Here is a 25,840-nt window from a genome sequence, read left to right as displayed (position 1 = left end):
GTATCAGCATTGCTGGGAACTTGTGAGAAATGAGAATTCTTAGGCCCTACACCAGACCTACTGAGTCAGAAATTCTAGAGATGGGGCCCAAGTGTTAAAAAACCTTCCAGGTGTTGCTGATACATGCTCTGATACAGGCTAGAAGAAGCACAAGCTGGAATCAAGATTGCCGGGAGAAATATGTAACCTCAGATATGCAGATGACACCACCCTTATGGCAGAAAGTGAAGAAGAACTAAAAAGCCTCTTGATGAAAGTGAAAGAGGAGAGTGAAAAAGTTGGCTTAAAGCTCAACATTCAGAAAACGAAGATCATGGCATCTGGTCCCATCAGTTCATGGGAAATAGATGGGGAAACAGTGGAAACAGTGTCAGACTTTATTTTGGGGGGCTCCAAAATCACTGCAGATGGTGATTGCAGCCATGAAATTAAAAGATGCTTACTCCTTGGAAGGAAAGTTATGACCAACCTAGATAGCATATTCAAAAGCAGAGACATTACTTTGCCAACAAAGGTTCATCTAGTCAAGGCTATGGTTTTTTCCAGTGGTCATGTATGGATGTGAGAGTTGTGAAGAAAGCTGAGCACCAAAGAATTGATGCTTTTGAACTGTGGTGTTGGAGAAGACTCTTGAGAGTCATTTGGACTGCAAGGAGATCCAACCAGTCTGTTCTAAAGGAGATCAGTCTTGGGTGTTTTTTGGAAGGAGTGATGAAACTCTAATACTTTGGCCACCTCATGCGAAGAGTTGACTCATTGGAAAAGACTCTGATGCTGGGAGGGATTGAGGGCAGGAGGAGAAGGGGACAACAGAGGATGAGATGGCTGGATGGCATCACCGACTCAATAGACGTGAGTTTGCGTGAACTCCGGGAGTTGGTGATGGACAGGGAGGCCTGGCGTGCTGCAATTCATGGGGTTGCAAAGAGTCGGACATGACTGAGCAACTGAACTAACTGATACACGCTCAAACTTGAGCATCATGATCCTAAATGATACTGCTCTTCCATGGAAGTATCGAATACCACAAAATAGCATGATGTGTGGGAAATGAAAAGGGCATCAACTTAATTCTCCAAATATCATCCCTATAGAGTAGAGAGTAGAGTGAAGTCGTTCAGTCATGTCCGACTCTTTGCGACCCCATGGACTGTAGCCCACCAGGCTCCTCAGTCCATGGTATTTTCCAGGCAAGAGTACTGGAGTGGATTGCCATTTCCTTCTCCAGGGGATCTGCCCAACCCAGGGATTGAACCTGGTCTCCCTCACTGCAGGCAGACACTTTACCATCTGAGCCACCAGGGAAGCATTATCCCTATAATAACTGACAAAAAAAATTTATTCTCAGTCCAGTGTTCTGACCAAGTGACTCAGCCTTAAAAAAACAAGTGATATCAGTGCAATGATTGCACAGCTACCAAATATGTTGAAAAAACAAGGCACTAGGATAGGATATCGATTTTGCAACATAAAATATACAGTGAAAGTGAAAGTGAAGTCGCTCAGTTGTGTCCAACTCTTTGCAACCCCATGGACTGTAACCCATCAGGCTCCTCTGTCCATGGGATTCTCCAGGCAACAGTACTGGAGTGGGTTGTCATTTCCTTCTCCAGGGGATCTTCCCGACCCAGGGATTGAACCCAGGTCTTCCACATTGCAGGCAGATGCTTTTACCGTCTGAGCCACCAGGGAAGATAAATATATAGTATTTATATATATTTATAAAATATATATTATATAGAGTATTTGTATACATTTATATAATGGGCCTCTAAACTTCACCTGTTATAAATGTGCAGCCCACAATTCAGGTTTCTGAATTACCTATTATTCATAAACTTTCATTAGCCTTCACCAATTTGATCCTCAGAGCAACAACTATTCATAGTTATTCTAAGAAAATACTGACGGGACAAAGCTGTTGCTCTATCCACCCAGAAAACTAGAGAATTATTAAAATTAGAAAATTCTCAAGTTTCAAATCGCAACATAAAATTCTACAATCACTTTCTACTCAACAAACATTCTCAATAAAGCACTCCATTTCTCAATATTAGTTATACTTTTATTAAGACAAGTTGAATGTTCCAAAATATAAATCCTTTTAAAAAGATCATAAAGAAGGTTGAGCACCATAAAGAAAGCCGAGCACTGAAGAATTGATGCTTTTGAACTGTGGTGCTGGAGAAGACTCTTGAGAGTCCCTTGGACAGCAAGGAAATCAAACCAGTCAATCCTACAGGAAGTCAACCCTGAATATTCATTGGAAGGACTGATGAAACCGAAGCTCCAGTATTTTGGCCACCTTATGCAAAGAGCCAACCCACTGAAAAAGACCCTGATTCTGGGAAGGATTTAAGGCAGGAGGAAAAGGGGATGACAGAGGATTAGATGGTTGGATGGCATCACCGACTCAATGGACATGAGTTTGAACAAGCTCTGGGAGACGGTAAAGGACAGGGAAGCCTGGTGTGCTGCAGTCCATGGGGTCACAAAGAGTTGGACACAATTGAGTGACTGAACAACAACAAATAAGATCAAGATCTGAGAAAATAGGAGAAATCGGCTCTCTGAACTGAAAACAAACTCTATAACATATCACATTAGTATAAATCATATGATGCCGAAAGTGTTTATTCTTACCTATATGTCCAATACCATTTTATCTTCTTATCAATTCAGGGGAGAAATCAAGGTATGATTACATTATTTCTCATTCACAAAAAATGATCTCAAACATAATAGCATTCAATGCACCAGTATGACTTACTCAGTAATTTAAAGTTTATTATTTAACCTAAACTTTCAAAATGTAGTTTGGAAAGACAGGATTCCCACCTAAGAGTCTTTACAAAACCTAGGCTAAAATTTGAGGCATAACAGATTTCTGAGAATATTATTTCAAAAGGTTCCAAAATCTTTTCTAAGGACGAAAAGTCAGACTCTTTAAACTAGTGTCAATAGTAATTTCACATTGTTTTGAGGAACAAAATCCATTTTTATTTATAAATATTACTGGGAAATGTATTAAAAAGGAGATGTTTTATGGGGAATATTAGTTCAATTGAAATGTTTTAAGCATTAATGATTCACAAGTACTGTTATATTTCTTATTCATATCAAATATAAAAAATTCAATAAGGTATGTTTATGATGGTGCATTTGTATATTATAATGAGCTAGTGAACTTAATGTTTAAAAGTTTCTATTTGTCAATATTAACATACAACTAAATGACTTTTGTTTTATCTAAAATTCTGCCACAGAAATTTTTTAATGCATACCTTAATGTTTTATCTCCCCTTTATTGTTGAACATATGAAAATACTAATACATCATTGTGAACAAATGTCTTTGATTGGACCTTTATAGTAATGCATTTTCTTAATTGTTTAATTGAAGGATTCTCATTAACATTGAAGTCTATGATGCCCATGTTAGTACTTTCAGTCAAAGGAAACCTATCTATTGGTTTTAATTTACTGTGGAATTTTTTTTTCTTTCTTAGAGCTCAGCTTCTAAATTATAAGGAGGCTCTGAACTTGACCAAGTATCTCAAGGAAGAAAAGGAATATTTACCATGGCAGAGAGTCATTTCAGCTGTAACCTATATTATTAGCATGTTTGAAGATGATAAAGAGCTATACCCTGTGATTGAGGTAATGCTAATGCTATATCTCATGAAAGTAGATGTTTAGTCCCATTGGTCAGAGAAGGCAATGGCAACCCACTCCAGTACTCTTGCCTCTAGAATCCCATGGATGGAGGAGCCTGGTAGGCTATAGTCCATGGGGTCGCTAAGAGTCAGACACGACTGACGCAACTTAGCAGCAGCAGCAGCAGTCCCATTGGTAGAATAGGAAGATTTCTGAGAGAAGGAGCTCCTGGGAAACACAAAAGCATATCTTGACTGCCAAGTAAAATCAAAGGAAATTATAATGACTTGACTAATCAAATCAAAGAGATGCTATTTTCTTTCAGCTTGAAGTGTATCAGTATTTCTGGCTCAGTATACCACTTAAAGGTGTATTTTAGTGTTAGAAAAAATACAATAGTTAATATTTTATTTAAAATGTTTTAAACCATAGATACAAACTAGATCCTATTTTTAATGGATTTATCTATGTTAAAATGAATTTATTCTTATCAAAATATAACATCATTTTCCTTACTATTTCTGCTGTTATTTCCACAGTGAGATTTTATTATGACAGTCATTCAGACTACTTTTCTTGGCTTTGTGATTTCTGTAGCACTTTCTGATTACAAGAACACTTGTAATTTTAAACAAATTCTGGATTCCAATTTCTAGCTCTTCCATTTTCTTTATGAAAGAAATTGGACAAATGATTTCATATTTCTTTATTTTCTTTGTACAATAGGAAGTTAGTACTTGACTTCCCATGGTAATGGGATAGTAAGAATCATATAATATAAATATACTTTGTAGATCTTAAGGCAATATACAAATATTAGTTACTATTTCATTAATACTTGAGCAATCTTTAGTATGGTAAGTCTATCAGGTGTTATTCTATTTATTAAAACGTCAGCTAAGAAGTGGAGGTTAAAAGGGGATGACCCAAAGTTCTATAAAACATTAGAGAGCGATCCAGAATGTTTTTATGTTCAGGACTGAAGTAAAATTGCTATGTGATAATAACTGGAATATATACCTTTCTGAACTGAAGTACAGGCCCAAAGTTCTCTGAACTAGTAGGGGAAAAGACGACCACTGGGAACTGTAGATAATAATAAATGAGAGACTGTTGCTAAATAGTAAATTATTACTCACTGCACGTGGTGCTTTTATTTCAGAAATACTTCCGAGATCAAGTGAAGCCCGTTGCAGATTCTCTGGGATGGAATGATGTTGGAGACCACCTCACAAAGTTATTTTTTTACTTTTTTAAAAATTAATATTTGTTTAATATTTGTGTGTGTTAAGATATGTTGAAAAGTGCTCAAAGCCCCAGCTCTCTGTGTTTGTTTTCTTAGATTACTCCGTGCCTCTGTACTAGGACTGGCGTGCAAGATGCGAGACAGCGATGCCTTGAACAATGCTTCCCAGTTATTTCAGGAGTGGCTAACTGGGACTGTAAGGTGACTGTTCCCAGGTTTTCATATCTAGAAGACTTTAAACTGAGAAATGAGGAATTAAAATCTCTGAAACACTGTTTCTTCTTCTAGTCTTCCTGTAAATCTCAGGCTTCTGGTATATCGGTATGGTATGCAGAACTCTGGCAATGAGACTTCATGGAATTACACTCTCGAGCAATACCAGAAAACTTCATTAGCTCAAGAAAAAGAAAAGCTACTGTATGGATTAGCATCAGTGAAGAATGTTACTCTTTTGTCAAGGTAAGCTGGAACTTTTTAAAAAATTACATGAATGGTACTCGATAGTTTACATGTCACAGTCTCTTTAAAATGCTAATTAATGGAAGATACATTTCCAAGAAAGTCTATTAAAAAATTACTTTCCTGGCAAGAAACAAAATATCCATGTAAGAGTGGCTTCAAAAATAAAGACTCATTATCTCATACAAAAAATTCTAGAGGTAGATAACTTCCAGTCATGTACAGTGATTCAACATTTTATCCAAGACCTAGGCTCTTTCTCTTTCTTTTCTGCCATCTTCAACATGTTGGATGTTTTATGACTTCCAGAGCTCCAAATATTTTGTCTTCACATAAATATGTTCAATGGAAGAAAGACAGGGGAAAAAGAGCTCCTCCTCACAAGACTCTGTCTTTTATGATAAGAGGTCAGTTATCTCCACTTCTCTCATTATCCAGCACTAGGTCACCCTTGATCATTCTGGGTGATTCTCTGGATCTACCACTTGATCACTTGCTGACTACGATGAACTTGAGTTCCTTTGACTTGGGCCAACCATGGTACTCTGAGGATGGGGTAGCAATTTGCCTTCCCTAGAATCAAGGATACCTTGATCCAAACCCAGAACGAAACTGGTCTCTGTCAGCAGAGGACTGTCCACCACAACATGCATGAACACACAAATAGTTATTTATATTATACTCAAAAGATACAAAGGCCACTTGAAGCCCATCTATGAATGTTCTCCCGCTTCACTCCTATGTCCCAAATCAACTAGTTTCTGCCTTATTCATTTTTTGCTTATATAGATTCTGAGTTATTTGCTTCATTCATTTAACCAACACTTAAGATATCCCTTCTATGTATAGGTATGTAGATTGTGGGAATAAAAATGAAAAAGAATAATATCCATCCTTGAGAAACTTACAGGTTCATGGGAGAGGCAGAATATAAATAGTAAATTATAGTGCAATAATGAATTTGTAAGAGCTACCAAAAACAGTTTGCTTTTACTTAGCAGGGCCAACAATATACTTTCACTATCTCACCTCAGGGCTATATGTGAAGTCTCCTTCTCTCTGGCCTAAGATAGTCTATCTACCCAGAACTTGATCATCTTGAGATTCCACAGAACATCATATTGACTCATTACTTAGTTGTCATTGTGCTAATTGCTGTATATGATGAGAAAATTAGCAAGTACTTAGATGCCTTGTGTGCATGTCCAGTTATGCCCAATTCTTTTCAACCTCATGGACTGTAGCCCACCAGGCTCCTCTGTCCACAGAATTTTCCAGGCAAGAATACTGGGGTGGGTTGCCACTTCCAACTCCAAGGGATTTTCCTGACCCAAGGATCAAACCACATCTCTTGGATCTCCTGCACTGCCAGGCAGATTCTTTACCACTGTGCCACCTGGGAAGCTCCACTTAGATGCCTTACTAAGATTCTTACGAACTAGAGGATAAAAGATAAATTGTACAAAATTCAGGAGTGCCCCACTCCAGTGCAGAAGTTTATTAGAGCATGCTCAGATATTCCCTCTGGGTATAGCCATGGAATAAAGTGAATAAAAATCTATTTGGTCACTTAATTTATCTTGCACTTATTTGCTTTATACTCTAATTATAGCTAACTAATCTAACCATACAGATTATATTAGAAAGTTGTTTTTTACAATCTTCAGTTCAATTGCTCAGTCATGTCTGACTCTTTGAGACCCCATGGACTGAAGCACACCAGGCCTCCCTGTCCATCACCAACTCCCAGAGTTTACTTAAACTCATGTCCATTGAGTTGGTGCCATCAGCCATGGCATCAGCCATGAGATGCCATCCAGCCATCTCATCCTCTGTCGTCCCCTTCTCCCACCTCAATCTTTCCCAGTATCAGGGTCTTTTCAAATGAATCAGTTCTTCACATCAGGTGGCCAAAGTATTGGAGTTTCAGTTTCAACATCAGTCCTTCCAGTGAATATCCAGGACTGATTTCCTTTAGGATGGACTGGTTGGATCTCCTTGCAGTCCAAGGGACTCTCAAGAGTCTTCTCCAACACCACAGTTCAAAAGCATCAATTAAGACTTAACTGTAGTCCCATATAAAAGAAGAATATAAGGATCTCTCTGGTGGTGCAGGGGTGAAGAATCTGCCTGCCAATGCAGGAGATGTGGATTTGATCCCTGATCCAGGAAGACCTCACAAGCTGCAGAGCAGCTAAGCTCATGTACCACAACTACTGAGCCTGTCCTCTAGCATCCTGGAGGCACAATTATTGACCCCACACCCCACAAGTACCGAAGCCCACATGCCCTAGAGCCCATGCCCCACAACGAGAGAAGCCACCACAATGAGAAGCCCATGCACCGCAAGTAGAGAGTAGCCCCTACTACTAGAGAAAAACCTGTACAGCAACGAAGACTCAGCACAGCCAAATTTTATAATTTTATAAAATTATGAAAAAGAAAGAATATCAGTAATTTAATTTATTAGTTCCTTTTTTAGTTTCATGGAATAATAGGCAAATGGATGGAGTGCTTCTATTAAATAAATACAATTAATTTTTTAAATTAATAGTTAAAATTGTGGGTTTTAACTGTTATAGTACTTTCAAAATAACTGAAATTTTCATACAGTTTGCACTTCACTAGTCCTCAAAATTAAAAACAGTTAAGTATCTTAGAAAATATTAAATTGTGTTTTATTATTTTTCTTATTTAATTGTTTCAGTTGATGACTCAATAATTAAATTACTGGAATGAAAGCTAAGTTCTATTGGAATTTAGTTAAGGGTGAACACTGAAGGTTCATTTTGAATTGCTTTTCCATTTGACTTCTTTTAGGTATTTGGATTTACTCAAGGACTCAAACCTTATTAAAACGCAGGATGTGTTTACAGTCATTCAATACATCTCATACAACAGCTATGGGAAGACTATGGCCTGGAATTGGATACAACTCAACTGGGAATATCTAGTCAACAGGTGAGGTGATTAGATAATGATTTGTTGTTCTCTGTCTGATACCATCTACGAGTTCTTTTTTCTCTTTTTTGTATTTTCTCTGACATCTATACAATATCTGAAATGCCATATTATCAGAAGTAAAGGATCATGGTATTTTCCCTCTAGGAAAGCAATATGCTAGTTTATTATAGTTTATAATTCCTTTCTTGGAAAGTAGTGTTTCCAACTGATTAATAGATTTCTGAAATCTTCAAACATGCCTAAATTGCATCTGAGTCATCAGGGAAGCCCCTAAAGGAATTTCCCTGTAGCTCATACGGTAAGGAATCTGCCTGAAATGTGGGAGACCCAGGTTTGATCCCTGGGTCAGGAAGGTCCTCTGGAGAAGGGAATGGCAACCCACTCCAGTGTTCTTGCCTGGAGAATCCCATGGACAGAGGAGCCTGGTGGGCTACAGTCCATTGGCTTGCAAAGAGTTGGACATGACCAAGCAACTAAGCACACACATGTGATTTATTTCAAATAATGCATATTTCATTTTAAAAGTTAGTTCATTGTTATACCTCTTTAAAAATTAAGACATAGAAAAAAACAGGTTTGTATTATCATAAAAGTCAAAAACAGTTAACCTTAAATCTATTAGACATGAAGTTTAATTTTTTCAGGACAAATAAATAAATGACTATTTCCAATGCTAGTTCTAAACCCTCTCCCAAGGCTTTTAATATTTCTTCATAGTCTGATAATCTAATTCTCATGTGATATTATTTCAAGTAGCCTAAAACATAAAATCATATAATAACCATATGTCAGACACAAACAAAAAAGCCCAGTATTAATTATGGTTAATTTGAAAAAGTATAATTTCCCCATTAAAATTGGATAAGACAAATTAAACAGAAATGAGATAAGCTTCAGTCAAATATTTTCAAACTTTTAAACATTTTCCAGACTTCAGAATGGGTGGTTTTACTGCCTCTATTTCTAAATAATTTATAGTCATCTTAAAATAGTATGCTTTTTTATAAAGCTTTTGCTTTATGATTTTTATGACAGCTGATGACCAACCACTAATGTCCTTTCCAGTTTGAGACTTAACCACAAAGTTCCAAAAACACCTCAGAAATTATTATTTGCTTTTATTTATTCCACTAAACAAATATTAAATCAGATATTATTTTTATATAATTATTTTTCAAAATATTTAAGATATAATTAAATCCTTTTTTTAGTTTTTAAAATAATCAATATGATAAATATACAGCATATTTCCCCTTAAATGGTACATTCTATATGGTATTAGTTTCTTGGAATAAACATAGTTATATTAAATGTTGAAATATGACTGAGAATTAAAAATAACATCAAAGAAGCCTACTTAAAGACATAAAAAGATATCCACAATATAGGATAATGTAAAAAACAGCAGATTATAAAAACATATGTTTAATATCACTCCATTTCTGTAAATAAACAAACATCCATGGAAAAATGACTCAAGGGAAAACAGCTATGTGACAAAAGGGATTATTTTTAGGTGGTGTGATTATGGGTGATTTCTGTATCCTTATTTTTGCTTCTCTGTATTTTGTGCAAAATAATATACACCCATTTTATGATAAGAAAATTGAAATTTTAAAAAAGGAAGTCACACTAAGTTCCTGTAATGATATTTTACAGATTTGAAGAAAGTCTGTTATTACAGCTAACGGTTTTTCCAGTGATTTTCTATAATTTCTATAACATTTCTCTTCTGTTTTATTCTTTGTGACTAAAAATTAAAGAATATATTTAGAAACTAGCAATGAATAGATTGAATAAAAACTGCAACTACCTATATAAATTCTCAGTCATATTTCAACATGTAAATACATCTTAGTTTATTTAGCTAATCTTCATCTGTTGGATAATAAAATTGCTTGAAATTTTCCACTGTATAAATAATGTACTAATGAACATCTTTGAAACTGAACTTATTTGTTGTCTCTGAATGTCCTTGACAATTTCCTTAGGATACAAATAATAATAGGAGCAATACTGCTGAGTTAAAGGATGGATTCATTTTTCGAGTTTCTGATGAATATTGCAAAACTGTCTCCCAGAACAAACTTTACTATTAACTTGGCCTATTTTCCAACCCTTGCCAATACTCAGTGCTATCATTTAAAAATATTCTTATTAGTTGAGTACATGAAAACTGGTATCTCATTTTAAATAATTCTTTCATTCAATAAATATTGTGGAGCATATACTATGTGCTAGGCTCCGTGCTTGGCACTAAAGGTACAATAGTGTACAAGGAGAAAAAGATCTGGTTCTCTGTTTTCATGGAGTTTAGAGTCTAATGATGAAGAGCAATATTAAGTAAAGTGAAAGTGTTAGTCATTCAGTCGTGTTCAACTCTTTGTGACCCCATGGACTATAGCCCACCAGGTCCCTCTGTCCATGGAATTCTCCAGGCAAGAATACTGAAGCAGGTAGCCATTCCCTTCTCCAAAGGATCTTCCAACCCAGGGATCAAACCCAGGTCTCCTGCACTGCAGGCTGATCCTTTACCATCTGAGCCACCAGGGAAGCCCCTAATAGTAAGCAAAGAATCAAATAAATACATGTATAATTAAAACTGTAATAACTACAGATAGAAAAGTTTCTGGGTACACTGAAAGAGTGTAATGGGGAAACTGACCAAGTCAGGAGAAGTTGGAGGTTAAGGGCTTCCCTAAGGGAATGATGACTGAGCTGAAATCTGAAAGAAGGGCAGGAGTAAATTAGATGAACAGGAGATGAGCGTTCCTGGCTGAAAAGAAGAAAGCTAAGGGCTAAGCTTTTGGGGATCACATTAAGATTTGGGCTTTTGTTCTAAAAGCAATGATAAGTCACTACTGGGTTTTAAGTAAGAAAGTAAAAATGATCAATTTTGTTTTCAAAATAAAGCTCTAGTGGTAAAGCCTAAATGGGAAACATGAGGAAAGCAATTATAGAGCTACTGGAGTAATCCTAATAAAAGATGGTGGTAGATTATACTGTGGATATAATGATAAAGATGAAAAGATAAGAACAACCTTTAGAATTAGAAGTTAGAAAGGTAGATTAGAAGTTAGAAAGCTTATTCAACTTATATGCAGAATACATCATGTGAAATGCTGGGCTGGATGAAGCACAGGCTGGAATCAAGATTGCCAGGAAATATATTAATAACCTCAGATATGCAGATGACACCACCCTTATGGCAGAAAGCGAAGAGGAACTAAAGAGTCTCTTGATGAAAGTGAAAGAGGAGAGTGAAAATCCTGGCTTAAAGCTCAACATTCAGAAAACTAAGATCATGGCATCCAGTCCCATCACTTCATGGCAAACAGATGGGGAAACAATGGAAACAGTAAGAGACCTTATTTTCTTGAGTTCCAAAATCACTGCAGATGGTGACGCAGCCATGAAATTAAAAGATGCTTGCTCCTTAGAAGAAAAGCTATGACCAACCTAGACAGCATATAAAAAAGCAGAGACATTGTTTTGCTGACAAAGGTCTGTCTAGTTAAAGCTATCGTTTTTCCAGTAGTCATGTATGGATGTGAGAGTTGGACCATAAAGAAATCTGAGTGCTGAAGAATTGATGCTTTTGAACTGTGGCATTGGTGAAGACTCTTGAGAGTCCCTTGGATTTCAAGGAGATCAAACCAGTCAATCCTAAAGGAAATCAGTCCTGAATATTCATTGGAAGGACTGATGTTGAAGCTGAAACTCCAATACTTTGGCCACCTGATGTGAAGAACTGACTCATTGGAAAAGACCCTGATGCTGGGAAAGATTGAAGGCAGGAGGAAAAGGGGATAACCGAGGATGAGATGATTGGATGGCATCACCAACTCGATGGACATGAGTTTGAGCAAGCTCCGGGAGTTGGTGATGGACAGGGAAGCCTGGCATGCTGCAGTCCATGAGGTCGCAAAGAGTTGGACACAACTGATCCACTGAACTGACTGAGATTAATAATGGGAGGCAAGTGAGGTGACAAAAATAAAATGTCTAGATTTCTAGAAAAGATAAAGTTTTCAGAAGAACAGTGAGTTCAGGTATGTGTGTATGTGTATGTGTGTGTATATGTGTATATATACACATATACACACATTACTGAACTATAAGGAAGCTTAGGGCTTAGGTGAAAATGTTATTGAAAATGGTATATCATGGAATTTAAACTATTTTAGGAAAAAAGTGAAAGCAAAGTAAAAGCTGATGATCCTGAAGAAAGTAGGGATAGAGATGCTCAATGGAACAGAAATCCAGATAAAGTCAAAGAATGAGGGTAAATTATGTCATGGAGCATACATAAATTAATGATTTTAGAGGTAGAGTATTTATGGATGATCACAAAGTATGATGATGGAAATTGGTGGCTGGAGTTGAGTGGAGAAAATAGCATTGGAAATCAGGAGGTCAAGAAACTAAGGAGTTAAGCTGTTTTATCTTCATCTAAGTGGACCTTGAAGTCATGGCCTGGAGTAGAAAAGACAACTAGGAGTCAGATGCCAAAGTGCATCATAAATGAGACGAAGGGGAATAACCTGAAGAAGCAGAGGGTCTTAAAGAGTGAAGGAATAATGGTTTGTAATCCATAACAGGGAGCATGATCACACCAATTTCTTTTCTGACCTGGTGCTATGGAGGATACAGGAAAACAAACATTCTCCAAATAAGTAGTGGTATTCCCTGTAAAGGGGTAGTTCCAAAGGGCTAGGTGAAGGGTTTGAGAGGTTGGGTGATGCTAGAAGGCCAAGTCAGAGGCAAGGAGGTACACACATGACAGGTGCAGTGTCATGCCTGAGTCTTACATTTTGGATAACGACTGATGATATTCAGTTCAGTTCAGTTACTCAGTCGTGTCCGACTATTTGCGACCCCATGAATCTCAGCACACCAGGCCTCCCTGTCCATCACTAACTCCTGGAGTTCACTCAAACTCAAGTCCATCGAGTCAGTGATGCCATCCAGCCATCTCATCCTCTGTCGTCCCCTTCTCCTCCTGCCCCCAATCCCTCCCAGCATCAGAGTCTTTTCCAATGAGTCAACTCTTCGCATGAGGTGGCCAAAGTACTGGAGTTTCAGCTTTAGCATCATTCCCCCAAAGAAATCCCAGGGCTGATCTCCTTCAGAATGGACTGGTTGGATCTCCTTGCAGTCCAAGGGACTCTCAAGAGTCTTCTCCAACACCACAGTTCAAAAGCATAAGTAAAGGGAAATTGTTTGCCTTAGACTTCTAAGAAAATAAAGACAAAAGACATAATGGATTTAAATTCAGTGGTGTCTGTGATAAGAGTGATCACTGGCCTAGGATACCAAAATTGTGGATAATCATTAGAACATTTCATCTATTTCCATTGGGTACATTTTCTCTTTATATTTCTTTTGCAAACTGATGATTCATTCCTTTGCTAATTTCATGTTGGCATATTTCTCCCTATTACCAATCTGAAAGGGCTTCCCTTGTGCCTTAGTTGGTAAAGAATCCACCTGCAATGAGGGAGACCTGGGTTTGATCCCTGGGTTGGGAAGAGCCCCTGGAGAAGGGAACGGCTACCCACTCCAGTATTCTGGCCTGGAGAATTCCATGGACTGTATAGTCCATGGGGTCGCAAAGAGTCAGACACGACTGAGTGACTTTCACCAATCTGAAAGGGCTCTTTAATATAGTCAAAATATTGGCTCTTTTAACAACAAAATAATAAATTTTTACTTTTAATTTTATGGCAGGCTTCCTTTCACATAAATTTTTTAATGTGTATGTGACAAACTATTAGTTTTTATCTTCATGATTTCTGCTTTTTATGTGATACTTTTTAAATGTAAAATTTCTCCTCCTGTTTAATTCTTTATATGTTGATATATTGCCTTTATCCTTTCCCAACATTCAAAACATTCAAGGTTTATAGATAATTCTTGTGATTGTTTTTTTTACACTGTGATTAACTGGGATGAAATTTTACCTGTATCACTGTCATTTGCATTTTGGTTTGTAAGGATACTTGTGATTCTTACTTTTTAAGAGAGAAAAATGCAAAAGGTATAGGAATAGAATATAATTGCTAAAGTGCTATCTTTGCACTTAGCTTCAAATGTCTTTGCTTAGCAGGCTGATATAGATCATAACGCCAAATATGCAAGTAGCCAATAAAGCTTTATGGAAGCAGAATAAATAGCCTATATTCAAATTTCTGTATCTGTAGGAAGACACATCAATTATTAGTTAAGATAAAGGTGACAGAGCTATTCTGCTGTAACAGAAACACAGAAATACAGCAGCTTAAAGGACATAAGTAATTATTTCTCATTTGGATTGGTCTCCTGAAGTGAGCATTCCAAGGTATTAGGGTGGTTGTGCTCCATGAGGCCTAAGGCCTTATTCTGTGTAGTTGAAATCTGGAAGAAGGGGAAGGAAAAAAAGAAGATCAAAGGCAAGCAATTTTCCTTTACTTCCCTAACAAGAAGGTGGAAGTTGCACCTACCACTTCTGTTTATGCTCCATTAATGAGAACTGGATCACCTGTTTGCACCTAGCTAGGAGGAAGGCTGAGACAAGTAATCTGACTACAGTTCTCATGTGTGTAGGAAAAAGGAGAACAGATTTGGGGAATATAACAATCAGCCTACCATTTCTGGGAAAGTGGTGTGGATCTGTCTACAAAAAAAAAAGTGAAGAAGTTGCTGCGAATTTCTCCTGAATAGAATTATTTTAAATTAAATATGTTTACTTACTGTTTTATACTTACTGTACTTTGAAAATTACTTTTAAAAAACTCTCAAAATAAAAAGGACATGTCTGCATCTAGAGGAAAGATTTAAAGTTCTGAGCACTTATGTAGCCTTTTCCTCCCCTAAATTTCTCTTCAGGTATACACTCAATAACAGAAACCTTGGCCGGATTGTCACTATAGCAGAGCCATTCAACACTGAACTACAACTCTGGCAGGTAGGAAGATAAATTCCTCTATACTTGTCAGGGAAGGAACAGAATTAATTTTTTTTCAAGTAGAAATGATATTTTCTCTATTCAGATCCCAGAAGACTGGGAAAAAGTAATAATTCTTATATATAATTAAATGTACATCTATTTTTTTCTAAACTAAAAAAATTTCAAATAACCAAGAGATAAAGTTTAAAAGTTGAGAAAGTTGAGGCCTGGGGAGGCTTAGGCTCATGGTCCATGAGACCATACAGTTTAGCAAGCCATGAGCAGTCCATCTCCCCTTTCCAGGTAAGTGTAATCCTGGGATAAGCTGGTCAAGATTTGATTCCTTTCAGAACTCATAGTTTTGGAATTTCAAAACTAAGCCCAAATCTTTCAGATTTCGGATACCTCAATTCCTGTGGGGTGGAGGGGTGAGGGCATGTTCATTAATGTTAGACAGAGATTGTACGAATTTTCAGTATCTGTTTAAGATATTGGAATGTTACATCCTTCTGTGAAACAAAATAATTCTTATTTTTGCAAATAGCAGATACTACTATGGTTAAGTTTGGGAGAGGGTTTTGGAGGGAAGAGGGAAAACAAACCAAATTTAATAGAGATTTTTTGATGAGCCCTCAATGAGTGAACTGAAAGTATATAAAACACTCCAGACTCTCAGAACAAAAGGCTCAGATTTTCCAGGAAACACCTTGGGAGAGCGTGCAGAAAACTGAGAAACCTGCAAAAGCAAAGACAGCATGCCCACCACCACTGTGCTGCTCTCCTCCCCCAGTACAGCAGGGCCTCTTTTGCGGGACATGCCGCCAGGTGTCCAAAGCCATGGGTAATGACTACCAACCTGAGAGATGGGCTCAATCTGAATGATGCATCAGAAGGTGTATCTTAATGTTGTTCAGTGATACTGAATGTCCAGGGAAGAAGGAAACAAATCCAGAATGTAAATAAAATCCCTGAAGAATACTTGGGCTTAAAATTACTTTCTTAATTATTGCCTTCTCTTTTATAGATCAAGAGCTTTTTCGAAAGATATCCTGAAGCTGGAGCGGGACAAAAACCTAGGGAGCAAGTACTGGAAACAGTGAAAAACAATATCGAGTGGCTAAAACAAAACAGGGACACCATAAGAAACTGGTTTCTTGATTTGAATGGTTAATGTGTCCAAATATCATATTTTAATTTTGTGACTCTATTGTTTCTCCTGTTAAATATTTGGTGGCCTAATTTACAAGCACTACGGAGGGAGTTTTATATATAGATACTGCTTTCACCAAGTACTGTGTTTCTATGTCTTGCAAAGCTTTTAAATTGTCCCATTTTGTTTATGAAGGAAGATACTAATGGAGTAGTTAATGTACTCAGGGATTTCTTCTAAGCATACTTCATAGGAGATTCTTTACAAACTGAAGATAATTTAATAGCCATTTTAAGGTCTTTAAATATCATTCTTTGTATCTTAAATCTATGAAAATAGAACAATTTGGTCTTAGCTTTACATTTTTAGTACCAAAGAAGCACCACTTAATCTTCTGTCTTGAATGATTTTTAAAGTTTAAATACCAGTACTGAGGTACCAATATTACCATCTTAATCTTTATTTTATTATTCAGAATTACACAGATCTAACATCATTGTATTCACATATGTTTTACTCTTTTAAATCCTATCAAAGTAACCTGGGGTTAAATTTTACTCAAGGATTGCATGAATTAACCAAAGAAATACCTGACTCTTACCTTTGTTATAAAATCAACAAAAGAATTCTCCTCTCCTTTTTAAAATAAATCTAAATGATTACCTTGAAAAAAACGCATTGTTTTCCAGTGTTCCTTTACTCTTGAATAATGACTGTAGCACTCCCCAAATACTTTCAGTTCAGTTCAGTCGCTTAGTCGTGTCCGACTCTTTGCGACCCCATGAATCTCAGCACACCAAATACTTTAGCAGGAGACAATAAGATTCAAGAACCCAGTCTTTTTCATGCTTAGTTTTCTGTCATCTTGCTCCATTCCCTACAAATTTCCTTCAAATAAGCTATGAAATTAAGGGGAAGATAGTGCTTAAATCCTACATGGATTTTAGAGGAAAAGGGCTAAATAATTGGAAACTTATTAGGAAACAGAGAAGGGTGATCATTCCATAAAACTAAATGGAATTAGAACTTAGCTTTGATCTTACCTAGCAATCTTTAAGTGTGAAAATAAGGAAACCCTTGGATGTTTCCAACATGACTCTGCATATCTGAGGATATATCTTCTTAGATATAACTTTAATGTGTAAACCCTTATATCCTAATCCATACAGAATCAGTTTAGTTCACTTCAGTCGCTCAGTCGTGTCCAACTCTTTGTGACCCCATGGACAGGAACACTCCAGGCCTTGTCCATCACCAATTCATACAGAATAGCACTGATCAAATTTATATTCATGATTTGACTAAAGACATCAATTTTGTAGGAGCTGGTGGCAAGAACATGTTTAACATGGCACTTGATGCCTAGCAGATCCACAACACAAGTCCAATAGACAGAAAAGGTAGTAAATTAGTATGTTCCAATCTGCAGTATCTAGAAAATCTAAATTTATTTGGAACCTTCAGAAGTATAATTTAAGATTGGTTTGATGATAATTGAAACATATGGAAACAATCAAAACCCTAGCTTTGACTTTACATAAAAAATATTCCCTAATCAAGGACTCTCAAATTTTGTAAACTTTCCTATTGCTGTCTCTTAATTTTTACTTCTCAATCCACATAGCTAAACTGTCAAAGTCAAATGTAGACTGGGGGGAGGAGAGGGAAGACAAAAAAAGACGATATTTTCAGACTAAAACTTTTGAATTATTGTTTTAAATTATTTCAGAAGAAAACCACATTAACATCATAAATCATCAGGAAAAAAAAAATCCCACTATCCTCATGGATATTAACACCCTAACTTCAAATTGACCACAATCAAAATCAGCACTTGAAGTCTATGTATTGTTTCAAGTGGATAAATAAGGAAGTGGGATGTTTTATCCTTCTGCTTTATGCAATAAATTCTTAAAAAAATTTGAAGGAGATGGTACATGAAACATATTCCCAACTTGCCTATAAGTCATTCTGCTTCATTCCACTCTAAGCATTAAAACTGAGAATGAATTGTTTAGTTCTATTTACCCCATATGAAAAAGAACTGTGCACACTTCGTTATAACTCCAGTAGCCAATCAGGCCCTTCACAAACAGTGTCTGATTTTTAAAGGCTGATAACCAATAGATAGATCTATGCCAAGAAGAGTTTGCTACTGTGTTTTTTGATTGTGTCATGATTTTTGCAGGGAAAAATTTTAGTATGTTGTATCCAAAATTAAACCACAATAAACCATCAACTTTAAAGAATTAACAGGAAGAAATGATCAGCAAAGTCATGTAGCAAGAAGCAGGGCCAGTAATAATTATTGCCTTCTTCTAGGCAGTTTTTTCCTATATTGCAGATCACTGCTGTGCACCCACACAAGTGTAAACTAGGAGCTTATATAATAAACTAGGAACATATAAGTGGCAAGCAGGGAAGTTCTGGAGAGCAGAGATATACAGCTAGGTTGAAGGCAATGTTACTCCTACAGTTTACCCTTCATGTAGATAAAGTGTTATTCCAAAAATAGATAAATACAAGGTGGGAAGAGAAATCTTGAATGGTAATTCTCAAAGGGAGAATAAGCAGGGAACAGAGGAAGAAGAGTAGAATAACCAATGAAACTTCCAAAACTGCTAAATAATACTAATAGTGACAGTAACAATAATAACAAGTTCCTTTCCAATACCAAGCCCTATTCTAAACACAAGTACTCCACATACATCAATTTCTATATTTGAACTTTACAAAAACCCAAGAGGGTAGGTACTGTTAATATCCCCATTTTACAGATGGAGAAACAGATAGAGAAGTCACACAACTTGCCCAAGGCCAAAAAGTTAGTGTCTGGCATGAGCCATGACTTGAACCTAGTTTATCACCAGAATCTACATACATACCCACATATTAAAGTAGAAATCCCTGAAGAGAATTCCATTATCTCACCCCATTGTGAGATAGTTCAGCATAGGTATGTGACTTACTTTGGCTGCTGAAATATTGGTGAAATTGATGTGTGTCGATCTCAGGCAGAAATGTGCAGAGTCAGCACATGGTTTGCCACATTCTCCATTTTTCTTCTGCCACTAGATCCAGAAATGTTTCAGATAGAGGCTGTTCTGTTTGCCTGAATTTCAGGAGGAAAACAATAAAACCAAAAATCAGTTCTTTGAAAAGAACGAAAAAAAAAAAAAAAAAGGACAAACCTTTAGCTAGTATGATTGAGAACAAAGTGAGAAAACTTAAATTACTGAAATCAGGAATAAAAGAGGAGACATTACTATCAAATTTACAGAGATAAGAAGAATTAAAGAGAACTCTATGCATAGCCATACACCAAAAAATCAGATAACTTAGATTAAATGAACAAATTCCTAGAAAAACACAAACTATCAAACTGACTCAAGAAGAAACAGACAATCTAAACAGACCTATAACAACTAAAGAGATTGATTTAGTCATTAAAAACAAAAACTTGCCACAAAGAAAAGCCCAGGACCAGATGGCTTCCTTCATGAATTTTACCAAATATTTAAAGAAAAATTAGCACCAATCCTTCACAAACTTGCAAAAAACAGACAAGGAGGGAACACTTCTCAATTCTACGAGGTCATTAACACAATGATACCAAAACCAGACAAAGACATCACAAGAAAAAAATCCCCCAAACTACAGATCAATATCCTTTTTTAATATATGCACAAAGACTCTCAACAAAATACTTTTACTAACAAACCAAATCTGGCAACAAAGAAAAACGATTAAAGACCATGAACAAGTGCCAAGTGGAATTTATCCAAGAATGTAAGATTGTTTTGACATATGAAAATCAATCAATGTGATGTACTATATTGATGGAATAAGGACAAAACCCACATGATCAATCCCATGGTGCAGAAGAAACATTTGAAAAAATCCAGAACCCTTTCATGATAAAACATTCAACAAGCTAGGAATAGAAGGGAACTTCTTCAACCTGAAAACAGCATCTATGAAACACCAACAGCTAACATCACACATACAGGTGAAAGACTGAATGCTTTGCCCTTCGATCAGTAACAAGACAAGGATGTGCTTGCTTGCAACTTTACTTAACACTGGAGTGGAACTCTTGCAAAGGAAATTAGGAAAGGAAAGGAAATAAAAAACATCCAGGGCTTCCCTGGTGGCTCAGTGGTAAAGAATCCACCTGTCACTGCAGGAATCATGAGTTCCATCCCTGATTCAGGAAGATCTCACATGCCATGGAGCAACTAAGCCAGAGGGCCACAGCTATTGAGCCTGTGCTCTAGAACTTGGGGGCTACAACAACTGAAGCCGGTGAGCACTAGAGCCCATGCTCCTCACCAAGAGAAGCCATGGCAATGAGAAGCCTGCTCACCACAACTAGAGAGTAGCCCCTGCTCGCTGCAACTAAAGAAAAGTCCACGCAGCAATGAAGACCCAGCATAGCCAAAAATAAATAAAATTTTAAAATTATTTTTAATAAGATATCCAAATTAGAAAAAAGAAAATGATCTTTATTATCAGATGACATGATCTTGCACATAGAATATCCTAAGAATACATGCACACACACACGCAGACGATTACCACTAAATGAATTCAGCAAAGTTGCAGGACACAAATTAATTGCATTTCAATACACTAGCAATGAAAAATAAGAAAATAAAATTAGTTACATTCCAAGACCATCTAAAAGGATAAAATACTAAGCAACAAATTTAACAAAAGAAGTTCAAGACTTGTAGACTTAAAACTAGGAAATATTATTTAAAAAAATTAAAGATCTAAATACATGGAAGGACATCTCAGGTTCATAAATTGGAAGACATAATATTGTGAAAATGACAATACTCCCCAAATCTACAGATTCAACATAATCCCTAAAAATGTCACCTTGCTTTTTTGCAGAAACTGAAACCCTGATCATAAAATTCATATTGAAATGAACACAGAATAAACAAAAGAATTTTCCAAGTAAGAACAGGTTGTAGAACTCACATATTTCAAATTTAAAACTTACTACTCAACTACAATAATCAATAGAATATGATATTGCCATAAGGAGAGACATATAGGTTAATGGAATAGAATTGAGAGTCCAGAAATAAATACTTACATATATGGTCACTTGATTCTTCATAAGACAATAATAATGTAGAAAAACTCTTTTCAATAAATGGTGCTAGGATAACTGGATATCCACATGCAAATAAAATGAAGTTGGAACACTTTCTTACATCAAACACAAAAATTAACTCAAAATACATCATAAACCTAAAAGCTAAAACTACAGAAGAACAAAACAAAACAAAAAACATGCAAGTAAATCTTTATGATCTTGGATTAGGCAATGATTTCTTAGTCATGATACCAAAAGCATAAACAACAAAAGAAAACAATAGATAAATTAGTCTATATCAAAATCAATAACTTTATTGCTGCAAATGATACAGTCAAGAGAGTTATAAGACAAACCACAGTACCAAAGAAAATATTTGTAAATCAAAAATCCTAATTAGGGACTGGTATGAAGAACAATACTGCATAAGAACCTGGAATGTTAGGTCCAGGAATCAAAGTAAATTGGACATGGTCAAGCAGATGGCAAGAGTGAACATCAACATTTTAGGAATCAGTGCATTAAAATGAATGGGAATGGGTGAATTTAATTCGGAAGACCATTACATCTACTACCGTGGGTGAGAATCACTTAGAAGAAATGGAGCAGCCCTCATAGTCAACAAAAGAGTCTGAAACGCAGTACTTGGGTACAGTCTCACAAATGACAGAATGATCTCAGTTAATTTCCAAGGGAAGTCACAGTAACCTAAGTCTATGTCCCAACCACTAATGCCAAAGAAGCTGAACAGTTCTATGAAAATCTACAACACATTCTAGAACTAACACCAAAAAAAGATGTCCTTTTCATCATAGGGGATTGGAATGCAAAAGTAGGAAGTCAAGAGATACCTGGAGTAAAAGGCAAGTTTGGCCTTGGAGTACAAAATGGAAAAGGGCAAAGGCTAACAAGTTTTGCCAAGAGAACACAGTGGTCACAGCAAACTACCTCTTACAACACAAGAAATAACTCTACACATGGACATCACCAGATGGTTTATACTGAAGTTAGATTGATTATATTCTTTGTAGCTGAAAATAGAGAACTTCTATACAGTCAGCAAAAACAAGACTGGGAGTTGACTGTGGCTCAGACCATCAGCTCCTTATTGCAAAATTCAGATTTAAATTGAAGAAATTAGGGAAAACCACTAGACCATTCAGGTATGACCTAAATCAAATCCATTATGATTATACAGTGCAGATGATTAGATTTAAGGGATTAGAGCTGGTAGGCAGAGTGCCTGAAGAATTATGGACAGAGGTTTGTAAATTATGTAAGAGGTGGTGACCAAAATCATCCCCAAGAAAAAGAAATCCAAGAAGACAAAGTGGTTATCTGAGGAAGCCTTACAAATAGCTGAGAAAAGAGAAGCAGAAGGCAAAGGAGTAAGGGAAAGATATCCAACTGAATGCAGAGTTCCAGAGTACAGCAAGGAGAGATAAGAAAGCCTTCTTAAGTGAACAATGCAAAGAAATAGAGGGATACAATAGAATGGGAAAGACTAGCGATCTCTTCGGAGAAGGCAATGGCAACCCACTCCAGTACTCTTGCCTGGAAAATCCCATGGATGGAGGAGCCTGGTGGGCTACAGTCCATGGGGTCGCGAAGAGTCGGACACGACTGAGCGACTTCACTTTCACTTTTCACTTTCATGCATTGGAGAAGGAAATGGCAACCCACTCCAGTGTTCTTGCCTGGAGAATCCCAGGGGCGGGGGAACCTGGTGGGCTGCCGTCTATGAGGTCGCACAGAGTTGGACACGACTGAAGCGACTGAGCAGCAGCAGCAGAGATCTCTTCAAGAAAATTGGAGATACCAAGGGAACATTTCATGCAAAGATGGGCACAATAAAGGACAAAACAGCAAGGACCTAACACAAGCAGAAGAGATTAATACGTGGCAAGAATGCACAGAAGAATTACACATAAAAGGTCTTAATGATCTGGATAACCATGATGGTGTGGTCACTGACTTAGAGCCAAACATCCTGGAGAGTGAAGTCAAGCAGGCCTTAGGAAGCGTTACTATGAACAAAGCTAGTGGAGGTGGTGGAATTCCAGCCTAGCTATTTCAAATCGTAAAAGATGATGCTGTATAATAGGCTTCAGTTTCATCCACCTCATTAGAACTGCATGTTGATGTATGGCAAAACCAATACAATATTGTAAAGTAATTAGCCTCCAATTAAAATAAATAAATTTAAATTTAAAAAAAGATGATGCTTTAAAGGGTTGCACTCAATATACCAACAAATTTGGAAAACAGCAGTGGCCACAGGACTGGAAAAGGTCAGTTTTCATTCCAGTCCCAAAGAAAGGCAACACCAAAGAATGTTCAAAATACTGTACAATTGCACTCATTTCACATGCTAGCAAGATTATGCTCAAAATCCTTCAAGCTAGGCTGCAGCATGAACTGAGAACTTCCAGATGTTCAAGCTGAATTTAGAAAAGGCAGAGGAACCAGAGATCAAATTGCCAATATCTGCTGGATCACAGAAAAAACAAGGGAATTAAAAAAATATTTAAAAAACTACTGTTTTATTGACTACACTAAAGCTTTTGATTGTGTAGATCACAACAAACTCTGGAAAATGTTTAGAGATGGGAATTTCAAATCCACTTACCTGTCCCCAGAAATCCATATGCAGGTCAAGAAGCAACAGTGACAACCAGACATAGAACAATGGGCTGGTTCAAAATTGGGAAAGGCGTACATCAAAGCTGTATATTGTCACATTGCTTATTTTACTTCCATGTAGAGTACATAATGAGAAATGCCCGGCTGGATGGCTCACAAGCTGGAATCAAAATTGCCAGGAGAAATATCAATGACCTCAGATATGCAGATGACACTACCCTAATGGCACAGAGTAGCTAAACAGCCTCATGATGGTGAAAGAGGAGAGTAAAAAAGCTGGTTTAAAACTCAACATTCAAAAAACTAAGATCATGGCATCCAGTCCCATCACTTCATGGCAAATAGATGGGGAAACAATGGAAACAGTGACAGATTTTATTTTCTTGGGCTCCAAAATCACTGTGCACTAGTGATTGCAGCAATGAAACTAAAAGACACTTGCTCCTTTGACAAACCTAAACAACATACTCAAAAGCGGAGGCAACTTTGCCAACAAAGGTCCATATACTCAAAGCTATGGTTTTTCCAGTAGTCATGTAAGGATCTGAGAGTTGGACCATAAAAAAGGCTGCGCACCAAAGAATTGATGCTTTTGCATTGTGGTGCTGGAGAAGACTTGCTGTCCCTCAGACAGCAAGGAGCTCAAACCAGTCAATCCTAAAGGAAATCACCCTGAATATTCACTGGAACGACTGATGCTGATACTGATGCTCCAATAATGTGGCCACCTGATGCAAAGAGCTGACTCTTTGGAAAAGACCCTGATGCTGAGAAAGATTGAGGGCAGGCGAGGAAGCGGGCAACAGAGGATAAGATGGTTGATGGCATCACCAACTCAACGGACATGAGTTTGAGCAAACTCTGGGAGATAGTGAAGGACAGGGAAGCCTGGCATGCTGTAGTTCATGGGGCCTCAAACGGGCAAACACAATTTAACAAATGAATAAACCAAAAATGCAGAATATATAAAGAACTCTTACAACTCCACAATAAAAAGATTATCCAATTAAAAATGGGCAAAAGATTTGCATAACTATTTCTCTAAAGATAGACATATATCCAATAAGTACATGAAAACATGCTCAACATTATAAACCACTAGTGAAATGCAAATTAAAACCCCAGTGAGATACCACCTCACACCCACTAGGATGGCAATAATAAAAAAGACAGACAATAACAACTGTTGGCAAGGATATGAAGAAATTGAAGCCTTCATACATTGCTAGTAGGAATTTAAAATGCTGCAGCTGCTTTGGAAAACAGTTTGGTAGTTCTTCAAAATATTAGAGCTGCTATAAACCCAGCAATTTTACTTCAAGATATATATCCAAGAAAAATGAAAACAAATATCCACACAAAAAGTTGTATGCAAATGTTTATAGTAACATTATTCATAATAATCAAATGAAACAAATCAAATTATGAATGAATTTTAAAAAGATGGTATATACCTGTAAGGAAATATTACAGAAGAGGAATGCTTCTAATACATAACACATATGAACCTTGAAAATCATAACTGTACACTTTAAATGGGTGAATTTAATGGTATGTGTATGTTTCAATAAGATGTTTTTAAAAGTCACCCAGAAATTGAAAAAAAGAGAAGGAATATCTCCAAATATACAAAGTCAAAACTTTTTTTTTTGCCTACCAGATCAACCAAAACTAAAGAGACTGA

General features: G+C 36.7%; 1 protein-coding gene and 1 long non-coding RNA gene across 13 annotated transcripts in view; one reads left to right on the top strand and one right to left on the bottom strand.

Moving 5' to 3' along the window:
• Positions 1-17,077, top strand: part of LOC102414779 (glutamyl aminopeptidase) — a 78,085-nt gene extending 61,008 nt beyond the window's left edge. Inside the window, exons 14-20 of the mRNA XM_006076908.4 lie at positions 3,509-3,659; positions 4,819-4,892; positions 4,999-5,103; positions 5,191-5,361; positions 8,182-8,322; positions 15,193-15,271; positions 16,278-17,077. Of these exons, the coding sequence (XP_006076970.3) occupies positions 3,509-3,659; positions 4,819-4,892; positions 4,999-5,103; positions 5,191-5,361; positions 8,182-8,322; positions 15,193-15,271; positions 16,278-16,424 (868 nt within the window). The 3' untranslated portion in view covers positions 16,425-17,077. The remainder of the gene's footprint in view (positions 1-3,508; positions 3,660-4,818; positions 4,893-4,998; positions 5,104-5,190; positions 5,362-8,181; positions 8,323-15,192; positions 15,272-16,277) is intronic.
• LOC102415115 overlaps positions 1-25,840 on the bottom strand; it is a 130,857-nt gene that overhangs the window by 76,138 nt on the left and 28,879 nt on the right. For 9 of the 12 annotated variants that reach the window (XR_006552430.2, XR_006552436.2, XR_006552432.2 and 6 more), the window contains exon 2: positions 19,373-19,515. This is a non-coding gene — a long non-coding RNA (uncharacterized LOC102415115). Of the gene's footprint in view, positions 1-16,109; positions 16,173-19,372; positions 19,516-21,510; positions 21,649-24,142; positions 24,461-25,840 lie in introns of those variants that run through there. The other 3 variants (XR_006552437.2, XR_006552433.2, XR_006552435.2) reach the window with 3 other exon arrangements.

Source organism: Bubalus bubalis, chromosome 7, assembly GCF_019923935.1.
Source record: "Bubalus bubalis isolate 160015118507 breed Murrah chromosome 7, NDDB_SH_1, whole genome shotgun sequence".
Lineage (NCBI taxonomy): Eukaryota > Metazoa > Chordata > Mammalia > Artiodactyla > Bovidae > Bubalus > Bubalus bubalis.
This window is presented reverse-complemented; position numbering and strand designations above follow the sequence as displayed.